Below are 24,509 nucleotides of genomic sequence, written 5' to 3'. Positions count from 1 at the left end.
ATTCTTGAACATAGGAGCAGTATTATAGTAGTTATATTCTTGTACATAGGAGCAGTATTATAGTAGTTATATTCTTGTACATAGGGGCAGTATTATAGTTGTTATATTCTTGTACATAGGGGCAGTATTATAGTAGTTATATTCTTGTACATAGGAGCAGTATTATAGTAGTTATATTCTTGTACATAGGATCAGTATTATAGTAGTTATATTCTTGTACATAGGGAGCAGTATTATAGTAGTTATATTCTTGTACATAGGGGCAGTATTATAGTAGTTATATTCTTTTACATAGGGGGCAGTATTATAGTTGTTATATTCTTGTACATAGGGGCAGTATTATAGTAGCTATACTCTTGTACATAGGAGCAGTATTACAGTAGTTATATTCTTGTACATAGGGAGCAGTATTATAGTAGTTATATTCCTGTACATAGGGGCAGTATTATAGTAGTTATATTCCTGTACATAGGAGCAGTATTATAGTAGTTATATTCTTGTACATAGGAGCAGTATTATAGTAGTTATATTCTTGTACATAGGAGCAGTATTATAGTAGTTATATTCCTGTACATAGGGGCAGTATTATAGTAGTTATATTCATGTACATAGGGGCAGTATTATAGTAGTTATATTCTTGTACATAGGAGCAGTATTATAGTAGTTATATTCTTGTACATAGGAGCAGTATTATAGTAGTTATATTCCTGTACATAGGGGCAGTATTATAGTAGTTATATTCTTGTATATATGAGCAGTATTATAGTAGTTATATTCTTGTACATAGGAGCGGTAATATAGTAGTTATATTCTTGTACATAGGAGCGGTATTATAGTAGTTATATTCTTGTACATAGGGAGCAGTATTATAGTAGTTATATTCTTGTACATAGGAGCAGTATTATAGTAGTTATATTATTGTACATAGGGGCAGTATTATAGTGGTTATATTCTTGTACATAGGGGCAGTATTATAGTAGTTATATTCGTGTACATAGGGGCAGTATTATAGTAGTTATATTCGTGTACATAGGAGCAGTATTATAGTCGTTATATTCTTGTACATAGGGGGCAGTATTATAGTAGTTATATTCCTGTACATAGGGGGCAGTATTATAGTAGTTATATTCTTGTACATAGGGGCAGTATTATAGTAGTTATATTCGTGTACATAGGAGCAGTATTATAGTAGTTATATTCTTGCACATAGGGGGCAGTATTATAGTAGTTATATTCTTGTTCATAGGAGCAGTATTATAGTAGTTATATTCTTGTACATAGGGGGCAGTATTATAGTAGATATATTCTTGTACATAGGGGGCAGTATTATAGTAGTTATATTCTTGTACATAGCGGCAGTATTATAGTAGTTATATTCTTGTACATAGGAGCAGTATTATAGTAGTTATATTCTTGTACATAGGGAGCAGTATTATAGTAGTTATATTCCTGTACATAGGGGCAGTATTATCGTAGTTATATTCCTGTACATAGGAGCAGTATTATAGTAGTTATATTCTTGTACATAGGAGCAGTATTATTGTAGTTATATTCTTGTACATAGGAGCAGTATTATAGTAGTTATATTCTTGTACATAGGGGGCAGTATTATAGTAGTTATATTCTTGTACATAGGGAGCAGTATTATAGTAGTTATATTCTTGTACATAGGGGCAGTATTATAGTAGTTATATTTTTCTACATAGGGAGCAGTATTATAGTAGTTATATTCTTGTACATAGGGGCAGTATTATAGTAGTTATATTCTTGTACATAGGAGCAGTATTATAGTAGTTATATTCTTGTACATAGGGAGCAGTATTATAGTAGTTATATTCTTGTACATAGGGGGCAGTATTATAGTAGTTATATTCTTGCACATAGGAGCAGTATTATAGTAGTTATGTTCTAGTACATAGGAGCAGTATTATAGTAGTAATATTCTTGTACAAAGGAGCAGTACTAGTTATATTCTTGTACATAGGGAGCAGTATTATAGTAGTTATATTCCTGTACATAGGGGCAGTATTATAGTAGTTATATTCCTGTACATAGGAGCAGTATTATAGTAGTTATATTCTTGTACATAGGAGCAGTATTATAGTAGTTATATTCTTGTACATAGGAGCAGTATTATAGTAGTTATATTCCTGTACATAGGGGCAGTATTATAGTAGTTATATTCATGTACATAGGGGCAGTATTATAGTAGTTATATTCTTATACATAGGAGCAGTATTATAGTAGTTATATTCTTGTACATAGGAGCAGTATTATAGTAGTTATATTCCTGTACATAGGGGCAGTATTATAGTAGTTATATTCTTGTATATATGAGCAGTATTATAGTAGTTATATCCTTGTACATTGGAGCAGTAATATAGTAGTTATATTCTTGTACATAGGAGCAGTATTATAGTAGTTATATTCTTGTATATATGAGCAGTATTATAGTAGTTATATTCTTGTACATAGGGGCAGTATTATAGAAGTTATATTCTTATACATAGGGGCAGTATTATAGTAGTTATATTCTTGTATATATGAGCAGTATTATAGTAGTTATATTCTTGAACATAGGAGCAGTATTATAGTAGTTATATTCTTGTACATAGGTGTCAATATTATAGTAGTTATATTCTTGTACATAGGAGCAGTATTATAGTAGTTATATTCCTGTACATAGGAGCAGTAATATAGTAGTTATATTCTTGTACATAGTGGCAGTATTATAGTAGTTATATTCATGTACATAGGGACAGTATTATAGTAGTTATATTCTTATACATAGGGGCAGTATTATAGTAGTTATATTCTTGTACATAGGAGCAGTATTATAGTAGTTATATTCTTGTACATAGGAGGCAGTATTATAGTAGTTATATTCTTGTACATAGGGAGCAGTATTATAGTAGTTATATTCCTGTACATAGGGGCAGTATTATAGTAGTTATGTTCTTGTACATAGGAGCAGTATTATAGTGGTTATACTCTTGTACATAGGAGCAGTATTATAGTAGTTATATTCTTGTACATAGGAGCAGTATTATAGTAGTTATATTCTTGTACATAGGGGGCAGTATTATAGTAGTTATATTCTTGTACATAGGAGCAGTATTATAGTAGTTATTCTTGTACATAGGGGGCAGTATTATAGTTGTTATATTCTTGTGCATAGGGGCAGTATTATAGTAGCTATACTCTTGTACATAGGAGCAGTATTACAGTAGTTATATTCTTGTACATAGGAGCAGTATTATAGTAGTTATATTCTTGTACATAGGAGCAGTATTATAGTAGTTATATTCTTGTACATAGGGAGCAGTATTATAGTAGTTATATTCTTGTACATAGGAGCAGTATTATAGTAGTTATATTATTGTACATAGGGGCAGTATTATAGTGGTTATATTCTTGTACATAGGGGCAGTATTATAGTAGTTATATTCGTGTACATAGGGGCAGTATTATAGTAGTTATATTCGTGTACATAGGAGCAGTATTATAGTCGTTATATTCTTGTACATAGGGGGCAGTGTTATAGTAGTTATATTCCTGTACATAGGGGGCAGTATTATAGTAGTTATATTCTTGTACATAGGGGCAGTATTATAGTAGTTATATTCGTGTACATAGGAGCAGTATTATAGTCGTTATATTCTTGTACATAGGGGGCAGTATTATAGTAGTTATATTCCTGTACATAGGGGGCAGTATTATAGTAGTTATATTCTTGTACATAGGAGCAGTATTATAGTAGTTATATTCGTGTACATAGGAGCAGTATTATAGTAGTTATATTCTTGCACATAGGGGGCAGTATTATAGTAGTTATATTCTTGTTCATAGGAGCAGTATTATAGTAGTTATATTCTTGTACATAGGGGGCAGTATTATAGTAGATATATTCTTGTACATAGGGGGCAGTATTATAGTAGTTATATTCTTGTACATAGCGGCAGTATTATAGTAGTTATATTCTTGTACATAGGAGCAGTATTATAGTAGTTATATTCTTGTACATAGGGAGCAGTATTATAGTAGTTATATTCCTGTACATAGGGGCAGTATTATCGTAGTTATATTCCTGTACATAGGAGCAGTATTATAGTAGTTATATTCTTGTACATAGGAGCAGTATTATTGTAGTTATATTCTTGTACGTAGGAGCAGTATTATAGTAGTTATATTCTTGTACATAGGGGGCAGTATTATAGTAGTTATATTCTTGTACATAGGGAGCAGTATTATAGTAGTTATATTCTTGTACATAGGGGCAGTATTATAGTAGTTATATTTTTCTACATAGGGAGCAGTATTATAGTAGTTATATTCTTGTACATAGGGGCAGTATTATAGTAGTTATATTCTTGTACATAGGAGCAGTATTATAGTAGTTATATTCTTGTACATAGGGAGCAGTATTATAGTAGTTATATTCTTGTACATAGGGGGCAGTATTATAGTAGTTATATTCTTGCACATAGGAGCAGTATTATAGTAGTTATGTTCTAGTACATAGGAGCAGTATTATAGTAGTAATATTCTTGTACACTGGAGCAGTACTAGTTATATTCTTGTACATAGGGAGCAGTATTATAGTAGTTATATTCCTGTACATAGGGGCAGTATTATAGTAGTTATATTCCTGTACATAGGAGCAGTATTATAGTAGTTATATTCTTGTACATAGGAGCAGTATTATAGTAGTTATATTCTTGTACATAGGAGCAGTATTATAGTAGTTATATTCCTGTACATAGGGGCAGTATTATAGTAGTTATATTCATGTACATAGGGGCAGTATTATAGTAGTTATATTCTTATACATAGGAGCAGTATTATAGTAGTTATATTCTTGTACATAGGAGCAGTATTATAGTAGTTATATTCCTGTACATAGGGGCAGTATTATAGTAGTTATATTCTTGTATATATGAGCAGTATTATAGTAGTTATATTCTTGTACATAGGAGCAGTAATATAGTAGTTATATTCTTGTACATAGGAGCAGTATTATAGTAGTTATATTCTTGTATATATGAGCAGTATTATAGTAGTTATATTCTTGTACATAGGGGCAGTATTATAGAAGTTATATTCTTATACATAGGGGCAGTATTATAGTAGTTATATTCTTGTATATATGAGCAGTATTATAGTAGTTATATTCTTGAACATAGGAGCAGTATTATAGTAGTTATATTCTTGTACATAGGTGTCAATATTATAGTAGTTATATTCTTGTACATAGGAGCAGTATTATAGTAGTTATATTCCTGTACATAGGAGCAGTAATATAGTAGTTATATTCTTGTACATAGTGGCAGTATTATAGTAGTTATATTCATGTACATAGGTACAGTATTATAGTAGTTATATTCTTATACATAGGGGCAGTATTATAGTAGTTATATTCTTGTACATAGGAGCAGTATTATAGTAGTTATATTCTTGTACATAGGAGGCAGTATTATAGTAGTTATATTCTTGTACATAGGGAGCAGTATTATAGTAGTTATATTCCTGTACATAGGGGCAGTGTTATCGTAGTTATATTCCTGTACATAGGGGCAGTATTATAGTAGTTATATTCTTGTACATAGGAGCAGTATTATAGTAGTTATATTCTTGTACATAGGAGCAGTATTATAGTAGTTATGTTCTTGTACATAGGAGCAGTATTATAGTGGTTATACTCTTGTACATAGGAGCAGTATTATAGTAGTTATATTCTTGTACATAGGAGCAGTATTATAGTAGTTATACTCTTGTACATATGAGCAGTATTATAGTAGTTATGTTCTTGTACATAGGAGCAGTATTATAGTGGTTATACTCTTGTACATAGGAGCAGTATTATAGTAGTTATATTCTTGTACATAGGAGCAGTATTATAGTAGTTATATTCTTGTACATAGGGGGCAGTATTATAGTAGTTATATTCTTGTACATAGGAGCAGTATTATAGTAGTTATACTCTTGTACATATGAGCAGTATTATAGTAGTTATGTTCTTGTTCATAGGAGCAGTATTATAGTGGTTATACTCTTGTACATAGGAGCAGTATTATAGTAATATTCTTGTACATAGGAGCAGTATTATTGTAGTTATATTCTTGTACATAGGAGCAGTATTATAGTAGTTATATTCTTGTACATAGGAGCAGTATTATAGTAGTTATATTCTTGTACATAGGAGCAGTATTATAGTAGTTATATTCTTGTACATAGGAGCAGTATTATAGTAGTTATATTCTTGTACATAGGAGCAGTATTATAGTAGTTATATTCTTGTACATAGGAGCAGTATTATAGTAGTTATATTCTTGTACATAGGAGCAGTATTATAGTAGTTATACTCTTGTACATATGAGCAGTATTATAGTAGTTATGTTCTTGTACATAGGAGCAGTATTATAGTGGTTATACTCTTGTACATAGTAGCAGTATTATAGTAGTTATATTCTTGTACATAGGAGCAGTATTATAGTAGTTATATTCTTGTACATAGGGGGCAGTATTATAGTAGTTATATTCTTGTACATAGGAGCAGTATTATAGTAGTTATATTCTTGTACATAGGGGGCAGTATTATAGTAGTTATATTCTTGTACATAGGAGCAGGATTATAGTAGTTATATTCTTGTACATAGGGGCAGTATTATAGTAGTTATATTCTTGTACATGGGGCAGTATTATAGTAGTTATATTCTTGTACAAAGGAGCAGTATTATAGTAGTTATATTCTTGTACATAGGGGCAGTATTATAGTAGTTATATTCTTGTACATAGGAGCAGTATTATAGTAGTTATATTCTTGTACATAGAGGCAGTATTATAGTAGTTATATTCTTGTACATAGAGGCAGTATTATGGTAGTTATATTCTTGTACATAGGAGCAGAATTATAGTAGTTATATTCCTGTACATAGGGGGCAGTATTATAGTAGTTATATTCTTGTACATAGGGGCAGTATTATAGTAGTTATATTCTTGTACATAGGAGCAGTATTATAGTAGTTATATTCTTGTACATAGGAGCAGTATTATAGTAGTTATATTCTAGTACATAGGAGGCAGTATTATAGTAGTTATATTCTTGTACATAGGAGCAGTATTATAGTAGTTATATTCTTGTACATAGGGGCAGTATTATAGTAGTTATATTCTTGTACATAGGAGCAGGATTATAGTAGTTATATTCTAGTACATAGGAGGCAGTATTATAGTAGTTATATTCTTGTACATAGGAGCAGTATTATAGTAGTTATATTCTTGTACATAGGAGCAGGATTATAGTAGTTATATTCTAGTACATAGGAAGCAGTATTATAGTAGTTATCTTCTTGTACATAGGGGCAGTATTATAGTAGTTATATTCTTGTACATAGGGAGCAGTATTATAGTAGTTATATTCCTGTACATAGGGGCAGTATTATCGTAGTTATATTCCTGTACATAGGAGCAGTATTATAGTAGTTATATTCTTGTACATAGGAGCAGTATTATTGTAGTTATATTCTTGTACATAGGGGGCAGTATTATAGTAGATATATTCTTGTACATAGGGGGCAGTATTATAGTAGTTATATTCTTGTACATAGCGGCAGTATTATAGTAGTTATATTCTTGTACATAGGAGCAGTATTATAGTAGTTATATTCTTGTACATAGGGAGCAGTATTATAGTAGTTATATTCCTGTACATAGGGGCAGTATTATCGTAGTTATATTCCTGTACATAGGAGCAGTATTATAGTAGTTATATTCTTGTACATAGGAGCAGTATTATTGTAGTTATATTCTTGTACATAGGAGCAGTATTATAGTAGTTATATTCTTGTACATAGGGGGCAGTATTATAGTAGTTATATTCTTGTACATAGGGAGCAGTATTATAGTAGTTATATTCTTGTACATAGGGGCAGTATTATAGTAGTTATATTTTTCTACATAGGGAGCAGTATTATAGTAGTTATATTCTTGTACATAGGGGCAGTATTATAGTAGTTATATTCTTGTACATAGGAGCAGTATTATAGTAGTTATATTCTTGTACATAGGGAGCAGTATTATAGTAGTTATATTCTTGTACATAGGGGGCAGTATTATAGTAGTTATATTCTTGCACATAGGAGCAGTATTATAGTAGTTATGTTCTAGTACATAGGAGCAGTATTATAGTAGTAATATTCTTGTACAAAGGAGCAGTACTAGTTATATTCTTGTACATAGGGAGCAGTATTATAGTAGTTATATTCCTGTACATAGGGGCAGTATTATAGTAGTTATATTCCTGTACATAGGAGCAGTATTATAGTAGTTATATTCTTGTACATAGGAGCAGTATTATAGTAGTTATATTCTTGTACATAGGAGCAGTATTATAGTAGTTATATTCCTGTACATAGGGGCAGTATTATAGTAGTTATATTCATGTACATAGGGGCAGTATTATAGTAGTTATATTCTTATACATAGGAGCAGTATTATAGTAGTTATATTCTTGTACATAGGAGCAGTATTATAGTAGTTATATTCCTGTACATAGGGGCAGTATTATAGTAGTTATATTCTTGTATATATGAGCAGTATTATAGTAGTTATATTCTTGTACATAGGAGCAGTAATATAGTAGTTATATTCTTGTACATAGGAGCAGTATTATAGTAGTTATATTCTTGTATATATGAGCAGTATTATAGTAGTTATATTCTTGTACATAGGGGCAGTATTATAGAAGTTATATTCTTATACATAGGGGCAGTATTATAGTAGTTATATTCTTGTATATATGAGCAGTATTATAGTAGTTATATTCTTGAACATAGGAGCAGTATTATAGTAGTTATATTCTTGTACATAGGTGTCAATATTATAGTAGTTATATTCTTGTACATAGGAGCAGTATTATAGTAGTTATATTCCTGTACATAGGAGCAGTAATATAGTAGTTATATTCTTGTACATAGTGGCAGTATTATAGTAGTTATATTCATGTACATAGGTACAGTATTATAGTAGTTATATTCTTATACATAGGGGCAGTATTATAGTAGTTATATTCTTGTACATAGGAGCAGTATTATAGTAGTTATATTCTTGTACATAGGAGGCAGTATTATAGTAGTTATATTCTTGTACATAGGGAGCAGTATTATAGTAGTTATATTCCTGTACATAGGGGCAGTATTATCGTAGTTATATTCCTGTACATAGGGGCAGTATTATAGTAGTTATATTCTTGTACATAGGAGCAGTATTATAGTAGTTATATTCTTGTACATAGGAGCAGTATTATAGTAGTTATGTTCTTGTACATAGGAGCAGTATTATAGTGGTTATACTCTTGTACATAGGAGCAGTATTATAGTAGTTATATTCTTGTACATAGGAGCAGTATTATAGTAGTTATACTCTTGTACATATGAGCAGTATTATAGTAGTTATGTTCTTGTACATAGGAGCAGTATTATAGTGGTTATACTCTTGTACATAGGAGCAGTATTATAGTAGTTATATTCTTGTACATAGGAGCAGTATTATAGTAGTTATATTCTTGTACATAGGGGGCAGTATTATAGTAGTTATATTCTTGTACATAGGAGCAGTATTATAGTAGTTATACTCTTGTACATATGAGCAGTATTATAGTAGTTATGTTCTTGTTCATAGGAGCAGTATTATAGTGGTTATACTCTTGTACATAGGAGCAGTATTATAGTAGTTATATTCTTGTACATAGGAGCAGTATTATTGTAGTTATATTCTTGTACATAGGAGCAGTATTATAGTAGTTATATTCTTGTACATAGGAGCAGTATTATAGTAGTTATATTCTTGTACATAGGAGCAGTATTATAGTAGTTATACTCTTGTACATATGAGCAGTATTATAGTAGTTATGTTCTTGTACATAGGAGCAGTATTATAGTAGTTATATTCTTGTACATAGGAGCAGTATTATAGTAGTTATATTCTTGTACATAGGGGGCAGTATTATAGTAGTTATATTCTTGTACATAGGAGCAGTATTATAGTAGTTATATTCTTGTACATAGGGGGCAGTATTATAGTAGTTATATTCTTGTACATAGGAGCAGGATTATAGTAGTTATATTCTTGTACATAGGGGCAGTATTATAGTAGTTATATTCTTGTACATGGGGCAGTATTATAGTAGTTATATTCTTGTACAAAGGAGCAGTATTATAGTAGTTATATTCTTGTACATAGGGGCAGTATTATAGTAGTTATATTCTTGTACATAGGAGCAGTATTATAGTAGTTATATTCTTGTACATAGAGGCAGTATTATAGTAGTTATATTCTTGTACATAGAGGCAGTATTATGGTAGTTATATTCTTGTACATAGGAGCAGAATTATAGTAGTTATATTCCTGTACATAGGGGGCAGTATTATAGTAGTTATATTCTTGTACATAGGTGCAGTATTATAGTAGTTATATTCTTGTACATAGGAGCAGTATTATAGTAGTTATATTCTTGTACATAGGAGCAGTATTATAGTAGTTATATTCTAGTACATAGGAGGCAGTATTATAGTAGTTATATTCTTGTACATTGGAGCAGTATTATAGTAGTTATATTCTTGTACATAGGGGCAGTATTATAGTAGTTATATTCTTGTACATAGGAGCAGGATTATAGTAGTTATATTCTAGTACATAGGAGGCAGTATTATAGTAGTTATATTCTTGTACATAGGAGCAGTATTATAGTAGTTATATTCTTGTACATAGGAGCAGGATTATAGTAGTTATATTCTAGTACATAGGAAGCAGTATTATAGTAGTTATATTCTTGTACATAGGGGCAGTATTATAGTAGTTATATTCTTGTACATAGGGAGCAGTATTATAGTAGTTATATTCTTGTACATAGAGGCAGTATTATGGTAGTTATATTCTTGTACATAGGAGCAGGATTATAGTAGTTATATTCTAGTACATAGGAGGCAGTATTATAGTAGTTATATTCTTGTACATAGGAGCAGTATTATAGTAGTTATATTCTTGTACATAGGAGCAGGATTATAGTAGTTATATTCTAGTACATAGGAGGCAGTATTATAGTAGTTATATTCTTGTACATAGGAGCAGTATTATAGTAGTTATATTCTTGTACATAGGGGGCAGTATTATAGTAGTTATATTCTTGTACATAGGAGCAGTATTATAGTAGTTATACTCTTGTACATAGGAGCAGTATTATAGTAGTTATGTTCTTGTTCATAGGAGCAGTATTATAGTGGTTATACTCTTGTACATAGGAGCAGTATTATAGTAGTTATATTCTTGTACATAGGAGCAGTATTATTGTAGTTATATTCTTGTACATAGGAGCAGTATTATAGTAGTTATATTCTTGTACATAGGAGCAGTATTATAGTAGTTATATTCTTGTACATAGGAGCAGTATTATAGTAGTTATACTCTTGTACATATGAGCAGTATTATAGTAGTTATGTTCTTGTACATAGGAGCAGTATTATAGTGGTTATACTCTTGTACATAGGAGCAGTATTATAGTAGTTATATTCTTGTACATAGGAGCAGTATTATAGTAGTTATATTCTTGTACATAGGGGGCAGTATTATAGTAGTTATATTCTTGTACATAGGAGCAGTATTATAGTAGTTATATTCTTGTACATAGGGGGCAGTATTATAGTAGTTATATTCTTGTACATAGGAGCAGGATTATAGTAGTTATATTCTTGTACATAGGGGCAGTATTATAGTAGTTATATTCTTGTACATGGGGCAGTATTATAGTAGTTATATTCTTGTACAAAGGAGCAGTATTATAGTAGTTATATTCTTGTACATAGGGGCAGTATTATAGTAGTTATATTCTTGTACATAGGAGCAGTATTATAGTAGTTATATTCTTGTACATAGAGGCAGTATTATAGTAGTTATATTCTTGTACATAGAGGCAGTATTATGGTAGTTATATTCTTGTACATAGGAGCAGAATTATAGTAGTTATATTCCTGTACATAGGGGGCAGTATTATAGTAGTTATATTCTTGTACATAGGTGCAGTATTATAGTAGTTATATTCTTGTACATAGGAGCAGTATTATAGTAGTTATATTCTTGTACATAGGAGCAGTATTATAGTAGTTATATTCTAGTACATAGGAGGCAGTATTATAGTAGTTATATTCTTGTACATAGGAGCAGTATTATAGTAGTTATATTCTTGTACATAGGGGCAGTATTATAGTAGTTATATTCTTGTACATAGGAGCAGGATTATAGTAGTTATATTCTAGTACATAGGAGGCAGTATTATAGTAGTTATATTCTTGTACATAGGAGCAGTATTATAGTAGTTATATTCTTGTACATAGGAGCAGGATTATAGTAGTTATATTCTAGTACATAGGAAGCAGTATTATAGTAGTTATATTCTTGTACATAGGGGCAGTATTATAGTAGTTATATTCTTGTACATAGGGAGCAGTATTATAGTAGTTATATTCTTGTACATAGAGGCAGTATTATGGTAGTTATATTCTTGTACATAGGAGCAGGATTATAGTAGTTATATTCTAGTACATAGGAGGCAGTATTATAGTAGTTATATTCTTGTACATAGGAGCAGTATTATAGTAGTTATATTCTTGTACATAGGAGCAGGATTATAGTAGTTATATTCTAGTACATAGGAGGCAGTATTATAGTAGTTATATTCTTGTACATAGGAGCAGTATTATAGTAGTTATATTCTTGTACATAGGAGCATGATTATAGTAGTTATATTCTAGTACATAGGAGGCAGTATTATAGTAGTTATATTCTTGTACATAGGGGCAGTATTATAGTAGTTATATTCTTGTACAATGGGGCAGTATTATAGTAGTTATATTCTTGTTCATAGGAGCAGTATTATAGTAGTTATATTCTTGTACATAGAGGCAGTATTATGGTAGTTATATTCTTGTACATAGGAGCAGAATTATAGTAGTTATATTCCTTTACATAGGGGGCAGTATTATAGTAGTTATATTCTTGTACATAGGGGCAGTATTATAGTAGTTATATTCTTGTACATAGGAGCAGTATTATAGTAGTTATATTCTTGTACATAGGAGCAGTATTATAGTAGTTATATTCTAGTACATAGGAGGCAGTATTATAGTAGTTATATTCTTGTACATAGGAGCAGTATTATAGTAGTTATATTCTTGTACATAGGGGCAGTATTATAGTAGTTATATTCTTGTACATAGGAGCAGGATTATAGTAGTTATATTCTAGTACATAGGAAGCAGTATTATAGTAGTTATATTCTTGTACATAGGAGCAGTATTATAGTAGTTATATTCTTGTACATAGGAGCAGTATTATAGTAGTTATATTCTAGTACATAGGAGGCAGTATTATAGTAGTTATATTCTTGTACATAGGGGCAGTATTATAGTAGTTATATTCTTGTACATAGGGAGCAGTATTATAGTAGTTATATTCTTGTACATAGGAGCAGTATTATAGTAGTTATATTTTTGTACATAGGAGCAGGATTATAGTAGTTATATTCTAGTACATAGGAGGCAGTATTATAGTAGTTATATTCTTGTACATAGGAGCAGTATTATAGTAGTTATATTCTTGTACATAGGCGCAGGATTATAGTAGTTATATTCTTGTACATAGGAACAGTATTATAGTGGTTATATTCTTGTACATAGGGAGCAGTATTATAGTAGTTATATTCTTGTACATAGGAACAGTATTATAGTGGTTATATTCTTGTACATAGGAGCAGTATTATAGTAGTTATATTCTTGTACATAGGAGTAGTATTATAGTAGTTATATTCTTGTACATAGGAGCGGTATTATAGTAGTTATATTCTTGTACATAGGAGCGGTATTATAGTAGTTATATTCTTGTACATAGGAGCGGTATTATAGTAGTTATATTCTTGTACATAGGAGCAGTATTATAGTGGTTATATTCTTGTACATAGGAGCAGTATTATAGTGGTTATATTCTTGTACATAGGAGCAGTATTATAGTAGTTATATTCTTGTACATAGGGAGCAGTATTATAGTAGTTATATTCTTGTACATAGGGAGCAGTATTATAGTAGTTATATTCTTGTACATAGGAGCAGTATTATAGTGGTTATATTCTTGTACATAGGAGCAGTATTATAGTAGTTATATTCTTGTACATAGGAGCAGTATTATAGTAGTTATATTCTTGTACATAGGGAGCAGTATTATAGTAGTTATATTCTTGTACATAGGAGCAGTATTATAGTGGTTATATTCTTGTACATAGGAGCAGTATTATAGTGGTTATATTCTTGTACATAGGAGCAGTATTATAGTAGTTATATTCTTGTACATAGGGAGCAGTATTATAGTAGTTATATTCTTGTACATAGGAGCAGTATTATAGTAGTTATATTCTTGTACATAGGGGGCAGTATTATAGTAGTTATATTCTTGTACATAGGAGCAGTATTATAGTGGTTATATTCTTGTACATAGGAGCAGTATTATAGTGGTTATATTCTTGTACATAGGGGCAGTATTATAGTAGTTATATTCTTGTACATAGGAGCAGTATTATAGTAGTTATATTCTTGTACATAGGGGCCAGTATTATAGTAGTTATATTCTTGCACATAGGAGCAGTATTATAGTAGTTATATTCTTGCACATAGGAGCAGTATTATAGTAGTTATATTCTTGTACATAGGGAGCAGTATTATAGTAGTTATATTCTTGTACATAGGAGCAGTATTATAGTAGTTATATTCTTGTACATAGGGAGCAGTATTATAGTAGTTATATTCTTGTACATAGGGGCAGTATTATAGTAGTTATATTCTTGTACATAGGGGCAGTATTATAGTAGTTATATTCTTGTACATAGGGGCAGTATTATAGTAGTTATATTCTTGTACATAGGGGCAGTATTATAGTAGTTATATTCTTGTACATAGGGGCAGTATTATAGTAGTTATATTCTTGTACATAGGGGCAGTATTATAGTAGTTATATTCTTGTACATAGGGAGCAGTATTATAGTAGTTATATTCTTGCACATAGGAGCAGTATTATAGTAGTTATATTCTTGTACATAGGGGCAGTATTATAGTAGTTATATTCTTGTACATAGGGGGCAGTATTATAGTGGTTATATTCTTGTACATAGGAGCAGTATTATAGTAGTTATATTCTTGTACATAGGGGCAGTATTATAGTAGTTATATTCTTGTACATAGGAGCAGTATTATAGTAGTTATATTCTTGTACATAGGGGCAGTATTATAGTAGTTATATTCCTGTACATAGGGACAGTATTATAGTAGTTATATTCTTGTACATAGGGGGCAGTATTATAGTAGTTATATTCTTGTACATAGGAGCAGTATTATAGTTATATTCTTATACATAGGAGCAGTATTATAGTAGTTATATTCTTGTACATAGGAGCAGTATTATAGTAGTTATATTCTTGTACATAGGAGCAGTATTATAGTAGTTATAATCTTGTACATAGGGGCAGTATTATAGTAGTTATATTCTTGTACATAGGAGCAGTATTATAGTAGTTATATTCTTGTACATAGGAGCAGTATTATAGTAGTTATATTCTTGTACATAGGAGCAGTATTATAGTAGTTATATTCTTGTACATAGGAGCAGTATTATAGTAGTTATATTCTTGTACATAGGAGCAGTATTATAGTAGTTATATTCTTGTACATAGGAGCAGTATTATAGTAGTTATATTCTTGTATATAGGGAGCAGTATTATAGTAGATATATTCTTGTACATAGGAGCAGTATTATAGTAGTTATATTCTTGTACATAGGGAGCAGTATTATAGTAGTTATATTCTTGTACATAGGGGGCAGTATTATAGTAGTTATATTCTTGTACATAGGAGCAGTATTATAGTGGTTATATTCTTGTACATAGGAGCAGTATTATAGTAGTTATATTCTTGTACATAGGGGGCAATATTATAGTGGTTATATTCTTGTACATAGGGGCAGTATTATAGTAGTTATATTCTTGTACATAGGAGCAGTATTATAGTAGTTATATTCTTGTACATAGGGGCCAGTATTATAGTAGTTATATTCTTGCACATAGGAGCAGTATTATAGTAGTTATATTCTTGTACATAGGGAGCAGTATTATAGTAGTTATATTCTTGTACATAGGGGGCAATATTATAGTGGTTATATTCTTGTACATAGGGGCAGTATTATAGTAGTTATATTCTTGTACATAGGAGCAGTATTATAGTAGTTATATTCTTGTACATAGGGGCCAGTATTATAGTAGTTATATTCTTGCACATAGGAGCAGTATTATAGTAGTTATATTCTTGCACATAGGAGCAGTATTATAGTAGTTATATTCTTGTACATAGGGAGCAGTATTATAGTAGTTATATTCTTGTACATAGGAGCAGTATTATAGTAGTTATATTCTTGTACATAGGGAGCAGTATTATAGTAGTTATATTCTTGTACATAGGGGCAGTATTATAGTAGTTATATTCTTGTACATAGGGGCAGTATTATAGTAGTTATATTCTTGTACATAGGGGCAGTATTATAGTAGTTATATTCTTGTACATAGGGAGCAGTATTATAGTAGTTATATTCTTGCACATAGGAGCAGTATTATAGTAGTTATATTCTTGTACATGGGGGCAGTATTATAGTAGTTATATTCTTGTACATAGGGGGCAGTATTATAGTGGTTATATTCTTGTACGTAGGAGCAGTATTATAGTAGTTATATTCTTGTACGTAGGGGCAGTATTATAGTAGTTATATTCTTGTACGTAGGAGCAGTATTATAGTAGTTATATTCTTGTACATAGGGGCAGTATTATAGTAGTTATATTCCTGTACATAGGGACAGTATTATAGTAGTTATATTCTTGTACATAGGGGGCAGTATTATAGTAGTTATATTCTTGTACATAGGAGCAGTATTATAGTTATATTCTTATACATAGGAGCAGTATTATAGTAGTTATATTCTTGTACATAGGAGCAGTATTATAGTAGTTATATTCTTGTACATAGGAGCAGTATTATAGTAGTTATAATCTTGTACATAGGGGCAGTATTATAGTAGTTATATTCTTGTACATAGGAGCAGTATTATAGTAGTTATATCTTGTACATAGGAGCAGTATTATAGTAGTTATATTCTTGTACATAGGAGCAGTATTATAGTAGTTATATTCTTGTACATAGGGGCAGTAGTATAGTAGCTATATTCTTGTACATTGGGGCAGTATTATAGTAGTTATATTCTTGTACATAGGAGCAGTATTATAGTAGTTATATTCTTGTACATAGGAGCAGTATTATAGTAGTTATATTCTTGTACATAGGGGCAGTATTATAGTAGTTATATTCTTGTACATAGGAGCAGTATTATAGTAGTTATATTCTTGTACATAGGAGCAGTATTATAGTAGTTATATTCTTGTACATAGGAGCAGTATTATAGTAGTTATATTCTTGTATATAGGGAGCAGTATTATAGTAGATATATTCTTGTACATAGGAGCAGTATTATAGTAGTTATATTCTTGTACATGGGAGCAGTATTATAGTAGTTATATTCTTGTACATAGGAGCTGTATTATAGTAGTTATATTCTTGTATATAGGGAGCAGTATTATAGTAGATATATTCTTGTACATAGGAGCAGTATTATAGTAGTTATATTCTTGTATATAGGAGCAGTATTATAGTTGTTATTTTCTTGTACATAGGGGGCAGTATTATAGTAGTGTTTTTCTCCATGTCTTACTGTTCTGGGAGTTGTAGTTCTCCCCTCCCTTCGGTCATAGCTCCGCCATTCTCTTGTACCTCATCCAGTGCCTCGCGGTGACATAACACATTGTTCTGTTCTCATTTGTTCTTGTAGTTACATCTCGCCTTTCCCAGCCATCTTCCCCCCAGTCGAGCTGTCCATCTCCCCCCATACCTGCGGGTAAAGTCATCTCTCCATCTCAGAAGCTCAGCAAGAAGGCCCTGAAACAGGTAACGGGGGTGGCCATTTGTTTGTGCACATCTGGGGGGTCTTCTCCACATGGATCTCTCTCATCATCCATATTCAGGACAAGGTCATTATTGTATCTAGCGGAGTAGTCGCCCACTGTTGTCCCCGGGGCAGGAGTCTGTAACGAGACCACCTTTCCCGGAGTCTGGACACGCGGTGATCACATTGTCAGGAGCTGCAGGATATTTATTTCTCAACAGTGGGGTCTGAGCTTCGTGCACAAATCCCGATACCTCCAGCCTCGGCTTCCATCACTGAGGTCATTAATGGTCGTCTGAGGAAGGTTCTGCCTCTAAATTCATCAAGATCCTCTGCCAGCAGCTCCTGTGTAATCATTGACCGATGACAACCAGATGTGCCCAATGGGAGACAAGTCTCTGTCTTGCTCTGTACCGTGATGGCAGTGGAGTGACATCAGTGGACATCTGTAGCCGGACGCCTGGCTTGTAGCCCAGTGTCTTTCAGCCACTGAGACCTCCGGCTCGTGTCACGTCTGTTCTCGCCCGCAGTACAGCATGTATCACCATGCCGTCCGTCCATGCAGTTTTCGCCTCTGTGCACCTTCTGCTGTCAGTCCACTTCATCTTTTTTTTTTTTTCCCAACCTCTGGGACATACAGTGGCATGTGTAAAAGTTTGTGCACCCCTGGTGAATATTACTGTTATTGTGAACAGTTAAGCAAGTTGAAGATGAAATGATCTCTGAAAGCCTAAAGTTACAGATGACACATTTCTATTGCATTTTAGGCAAAAAAAAATACATATATATATTTTCATCTTTTTCATTTTAAAAATGTCAAAAAGGAAAATGGGCCGATGCAAAAGTTTGTGCGCCCTGCATGGTTAGTACCTAGTAGCGCCCCCTTTGGAAAGTATCCCAGCTTGTAAACTCTTTTTGTAGTCAGCCAAGAGTCTTTCAGTTCTTGTTTGAGGGATTTTCTTCCGTTCTTCCTTGGAGAATTCTTCCAGTTCTGTGAGATTCTTGGGGCGTCTTCCATGTTCTGCTATTTTGAGGTCTAGCCACAGATTTTCAATGATGTTCAGATCAGGGGACTGTGAGGGCCATTGTAAAACCTTCAGTTTGCGCCTTTTGAGGTCATCTATTGTGGATTGTGATGTGTGTTTAGGATCAATTTCCATCCTCTATTCATCTTCAGCTTTTTTACAGATGGTTTTATGTTTGTATCAAGTATTTGTTGAAATTTCATTGACTCCATTCTTCCCTCTACCCGTGAAATGTTCCCCGTGCCATTGGCTGCAACACAACCCCAAAGCATGATTGATCCTCCCCCATGCTTAATGGTTGGTGAGATGTTCTCTTCCTGAAATTCTCTGCCCTTTTCTCTCCACACATACCTTTGATCATTGTGGCCACAGAGTTGTATTTTATCTCATCGGTCCACAGGACTTGTTTCCAGGATGCATCAGGCTTGTTTAGATATTCTTTTGCGCTTCTGATGCTGAATTTTATGGTGAGGATGCAGGAGATGTTTTCTTCTGATGACTCTTCCATGAAGGCCGTACTTATGCGGTGTCTCTGAACAGTACAACAACGTACCCCAACTCCAGAGTCTGCTAAATCTTTCTGAAGGTCTTCTGCAGTCAAGCGGGGTTTTTGATTTGCCTCTCTAGCAAACCTACGAGCGGCTCTCACTGAGATGTTGCTTGGTCTTCCAGACCTTATCTTGACCTCCCCTGTTCCTGGTAACTGCAATTTCTTAATTACATTTCGAACTGAGGAAAGGGCTACTTGAAAACACTTTGATATCTTCTTATAGTCTTCTCCTGCTTTGTGGCCTCCACCATTTTCAGAGTGTTGGCAGCTGCTTGGAAGACCCCATGGCTGCTGGTTTTTGGCACAAGGTTAGAGGAGGCTGGGTGTTTATAAAGCTGGGAAATTTTCATCACCGGCCTTTCCTAACGATGATAGTGAACAAGCCGTAACCCTAACAGGTTAATTAAGATCTGAAACCTTTATCACAGTTATCTGAGTGCACAAATCTCCAAGGGTGCCCAAATTTTTGCATGTCACTGTACAACCTTGATCGTGCTAATATGCTGGCCTGCGAGCGTTACGATCTGCTGGAGTGATAAACCTGAGGTCTCTAAGTGCAACGGCCCCGTCCTGGGAAGGTTGTGATAACTGGTGCGTCCATGAACAGGAGGCGTCGCACCGTCCCCCCACAAGATCCGATTCCTGAGGTTCCATGTGGCCAAAGCAAATTTTCTTTCAATCTGGCCTTTATTCCTCAGATTGGAGCGAGGGGCTTCAAAATGTGCAGAGCCGAGCTCCACCCAGGACCCCCTCAATGTGGTCAACCCGACCACTGGTCCTCGTACTTGTGAGGAGACGCGTCCAAAATATATTGTTACCTGTTTTCATGGTTTAGTCCAGTAGGAAAGATGTTATCTCTCCCCCTAAGTGATGTATATAATACAGTGCGCCCCATCTCTCCCCCCACGTGATGTATATAATACAGTGCGCCCCATCTCTCCCCCCACGTGATGTATATAATACAGTGCGCCCCATCTCTCCCCCCACGTGATGTATATAATACAGTGCGCCCCATCTCCCCCCCACGTGATGTATATAATACAGTGCGCCCCATCTCTCCCCCCACGTGATGTATATAATACAGTGCGCCCCATCTCTCCCCCCACGTGATGTATATAATACAGTGCGCCCCATCTCTCCCCCCACGTGATGTATATAATACAGTGCGCCCCATCTCTCCCCCACGTGATGTATATAATACAGTGCGCCCCATCTCTCCCCCCACGTGATGTATATATTACAGTGCGTCCCATCTCTCCCCCCACGTGATGTATATAATACAGTGCGCCCCATCTCTCCCCCACGTGATGTATATAATACAGTGCGCCCCATCTCTCCCCCACGTGATGTATATAATACAGTGCGCCCCATCTCTCCCCCACGTGATGTATATAATACAGTGCGCCCCATCTCTCCCCCCACGTGATGTATATAATACATCGCGCCCCATCTCTCCCCCACGTGATGTATATAACACAGTGCGCCCCATCTCTCCCCCACGTGATGTATATAATACAGTGCGCCCCATCTCTCCCCCCACGTGATGTATATAATACAGTGCGCCCCATCTCTCCCCCACGTGATGTATATAATACAGTGCGCCCCATCTCTCCCCCCACGTGATGTATATAATACAGTGCGCCCCATCTCTCCCCCCACGTGATGTATATAATACAGTGCGCCCCATCTCTCCCCCCCACGTGATGTATATAATACAGTGCGCCCCATCTCTCCCCCCACGTGATGTATATAATACAGTGCGCCCCATCTCTCCCCCCACGTGATGTATATAATACAGTGCGCCCCATCTCTCCCCCACGTGATGTATATAATACAGTGCGCCCCATCTCTCCCCCCACGTGATGTATATAATACAGTGCGCCCCATCTCTCCCCCCACGTGATGTATATAATACAGTGCGCCCCATCTCTCCCCCCCACGTGATGTATATAATACAGTGCGCCCCATCTCTCCCCCCACGTGATGTATATAATACAGTGCGCCCCATCTCTCCCCCCACGTGATGTATATAATACAGTGCGCTCCATCTCTCCCCCCACGTGATGTATATAATACAGTGCGCCCCATCTCTCCCCCCACGTGATGTATATAATACAGTGCGCCCCATCTCTCCCCCCACGTGATGTATATAATACAGTGCGCCCCATCTCTCCCCCCACGTGATGTATATAATACAGTGCGTCCCATCTCTCCCCCACGTGATGTATATAATACAGTGCGCCCCATCTCTCCCCCACGTGATGTATATAATACAGTGCGCCCCATCTCTCCCCCCACGTGATGTATATAATACAGTGCGCCCCATCTCTCCCCCCACGTGATGTATATAATACAGTGCGCCCCATCTCTCCCCCCACGTGATGTATATAATACAGTGCGCCCCATCTCTCCCCCCACGTGATGTATATAATACAGTGCGCTCCATCTCTCCCCCACGTGATGTATATAATACAGTGCGCCCCATCTCTCCCCCCACGTGATGTATATAATACAGTGCGCCCCATCTCTCCCCCCACGTGATGTATATAATACAGTGCGCCCCATCTCTCCCCCCACGTGATGTATATAATACAGTGCGTCCCATCTCTCCCCCACGTGATGTATATAATACAGTGCGCCCCATCTCTCCCCCCACGTGATGTATATAATACAGTGCGTCCCATCTCTCCCCCCATGTGATGTATATAATACAGTGCGTCCCATCTCTCCCCCACGTGATGTATATATTACAGTGCGCCCCATCTCTCCCCCACGTGATGTATATAATACAGTGCGCCCCATCTCTCCCCCACGTGATGTATATAATACAGTGCGCCCCATCTCTCCCCCCCACGTGATGTATATAATACAGTGCGCCCCATCTCTCCCCCCACGTGATGTATATATTACAGTGCGTCCCATCTCTCCCCCCACGTGATGTATATAATACAGTGCGTCCCATCTCTCCCCCATGTGATGTATATAATACAGTGCGTCCCATCTCTCCCCCCACGTGATGTATATAATACAGTGCGCCCCATCTCTCCCCCCACGTGATGTATATAATACAGTGCGTCCCATCTCTCCCCCACGTGATGTATATAATACAGTGCGCCCCATCTCTCCCCCCACGTGATGTATATAATACAGTGCGTCCCATCTCTCCCCCATGTGATGTATATAATACAGTGCGTCCCATCTCTCCCCCCACGTGATGTATATAATACAGTGCGCCCCATCTCTCCCCCCACGTGATGTATATAATACAGTGCGCCCCATCTCTCCCCCCACGTGATGTATATAATACAGTGCGCCCCATCTCTCCCCCCACGTGATGTATATAATACAGTGCGCCCCATCTCTCCCCCACGTGATGTATATAATACAGTGCGCCCCATCTCTCCCCCACGTGATGTATATAATACAGTGCGCCCCATCTCTCCCCCCACGTGATGTATATAATACAGTGCGCCCCATCTCTCCCCCACGTGATGTATATAATACAGTGCGCCCCATCTCTCCCCCACGTGATGTATATAATACAGTGCGCCCCATCTCTCCCCCCACGTGATGTATATAATACAGTGCGCCCCATCTCTCCCCCACGTGATGTATATAATACAGTGCGCCCCATCTCTCCTCCCACGTGATGTATATAATACAGTGCGCCCATCTCTCCCCCCACGTGATGTATATAATACAGTGCGCCCCATCTCTCCCCCCACGTGATGTATATAATACAGTGCGCCCCATCTCTCCCCCCACGTGATGTATATAATACAGTGCGCCCCATCTCTCCCCCACGTGATGTATATAATACAGTGCGCCCCATCTCTCCCCCCACGTGATGTATATAATACAGTGCGCCCCATCTCTCCCCCACGTGATGTATATAATACAGTGCGCCCCATCTCTCCCCCACGTGATGTATATAATACAGTGCGCTCCATCTCTCCCCCACGTGATGTATATAATACAGTGCGCCCCATCTCTCCCCCCACGTGATGTATATAATACAGTGCGCCCCATCTCTCCCCCACGTGATGTATATAATACAGTGCGTCCCATCTCTCCCCCCACGTGATGTATATAATACAGTGCGCCCCATCTCTCCCCCCACGTGATGTATATAATACAGTGCGTCCCATCTCTCCCCACGTGATGTATATAATACAGTGCGTCCCATCTCTCCCCCCACGTGATGTATATAATACAGTGCGTCCCATCTCTCCCCCCACGTGATGTATATAATACAGTGCGCCCCATCTCTCCCCCCACGTGATGTATATAATACAGTGCGTCCCATCTCTCCCCCACGTGATGTATATAATACAGTGCGTCCCATCTCTCCCCCATGTGATGTATATAATACAGTGCGTCCCATCTCTCCCCCCACGTGATGTATATAATACAGTGCGCCCCATCTCTCCCCCCACGTGATGTATATAATACAGTGCGTCCCATCTCTCCCCCCATGTGATGTATATAATACAGTGCGTCCCATCTCTCCCCCACGTGATGTATATAATACAGTGCGTCCCATCTCTCCCCCCACGTGATGTATATAATACAGTGCGTCCCCATCTCTCCCCCACGTGATGTATATAATACAGTGCGCCCCATCTCTCCCCCACGTGATGTATATAATACAGTGCGTCCCATCTCTCCCCCACGTGATGTATATAATACAGTGCGCCCCATCTCTCCCCCACGTGATGTATATAATATGATGTATATAATACAGTGCGCCCCATCTCTCCCCCCACGTGATGTATATAATACAGTGCGCCCCATCTCTCCCCCACGTGATGTATATAATACAGTGCGCCCCATCTCTCCCCCACGTGATGTATATAAT

The 24,509-nt window shown here is 35.6% G+C and overlaps 1 protein-coding gene across 1 annotated transcript in view; it reads left to right on the top strand.

Annotated features, from left to right (window-relative positions):
* Nucleotides 1-24,509, top strand: part of LOC141258400 (putative Polycomb group protein ASXL2) — a 146,153-nt gene that overhangs the window by 111,021 nt on the left and 10,623 nt on the right. Inside the window, exon 5 of the mRNA XM_073673401.1 lies at nt 17,963-18,078. Within this exon, the coding sequence (XP_073529502.1) occupies nt 17,963-18,078 (116 nt within the window). The remainder of the gene's footprint in view (nt 1-17,962; nt 18,079-24,509) is intronic.

This window comes from Phyllobates terribilis, unplaced genomic scaffold (genome assembly GCF_046119375.1).
Source record: "Phyllobates terribilis strain yellow unplaced genomic scaffold, ASM4611937v1 Scaffold_3__8_contigs__length_932513732, whole genome shotgun sequence".
NCBI lineage: Eukaryota > Metazoa > Chordata > Amphibia > Anura > Dendrobatidae > Phyllobates > Phyllobates terribilis.
This window is presented reverse-complemented; position numbering and strand designations above follow the sequence as displayed.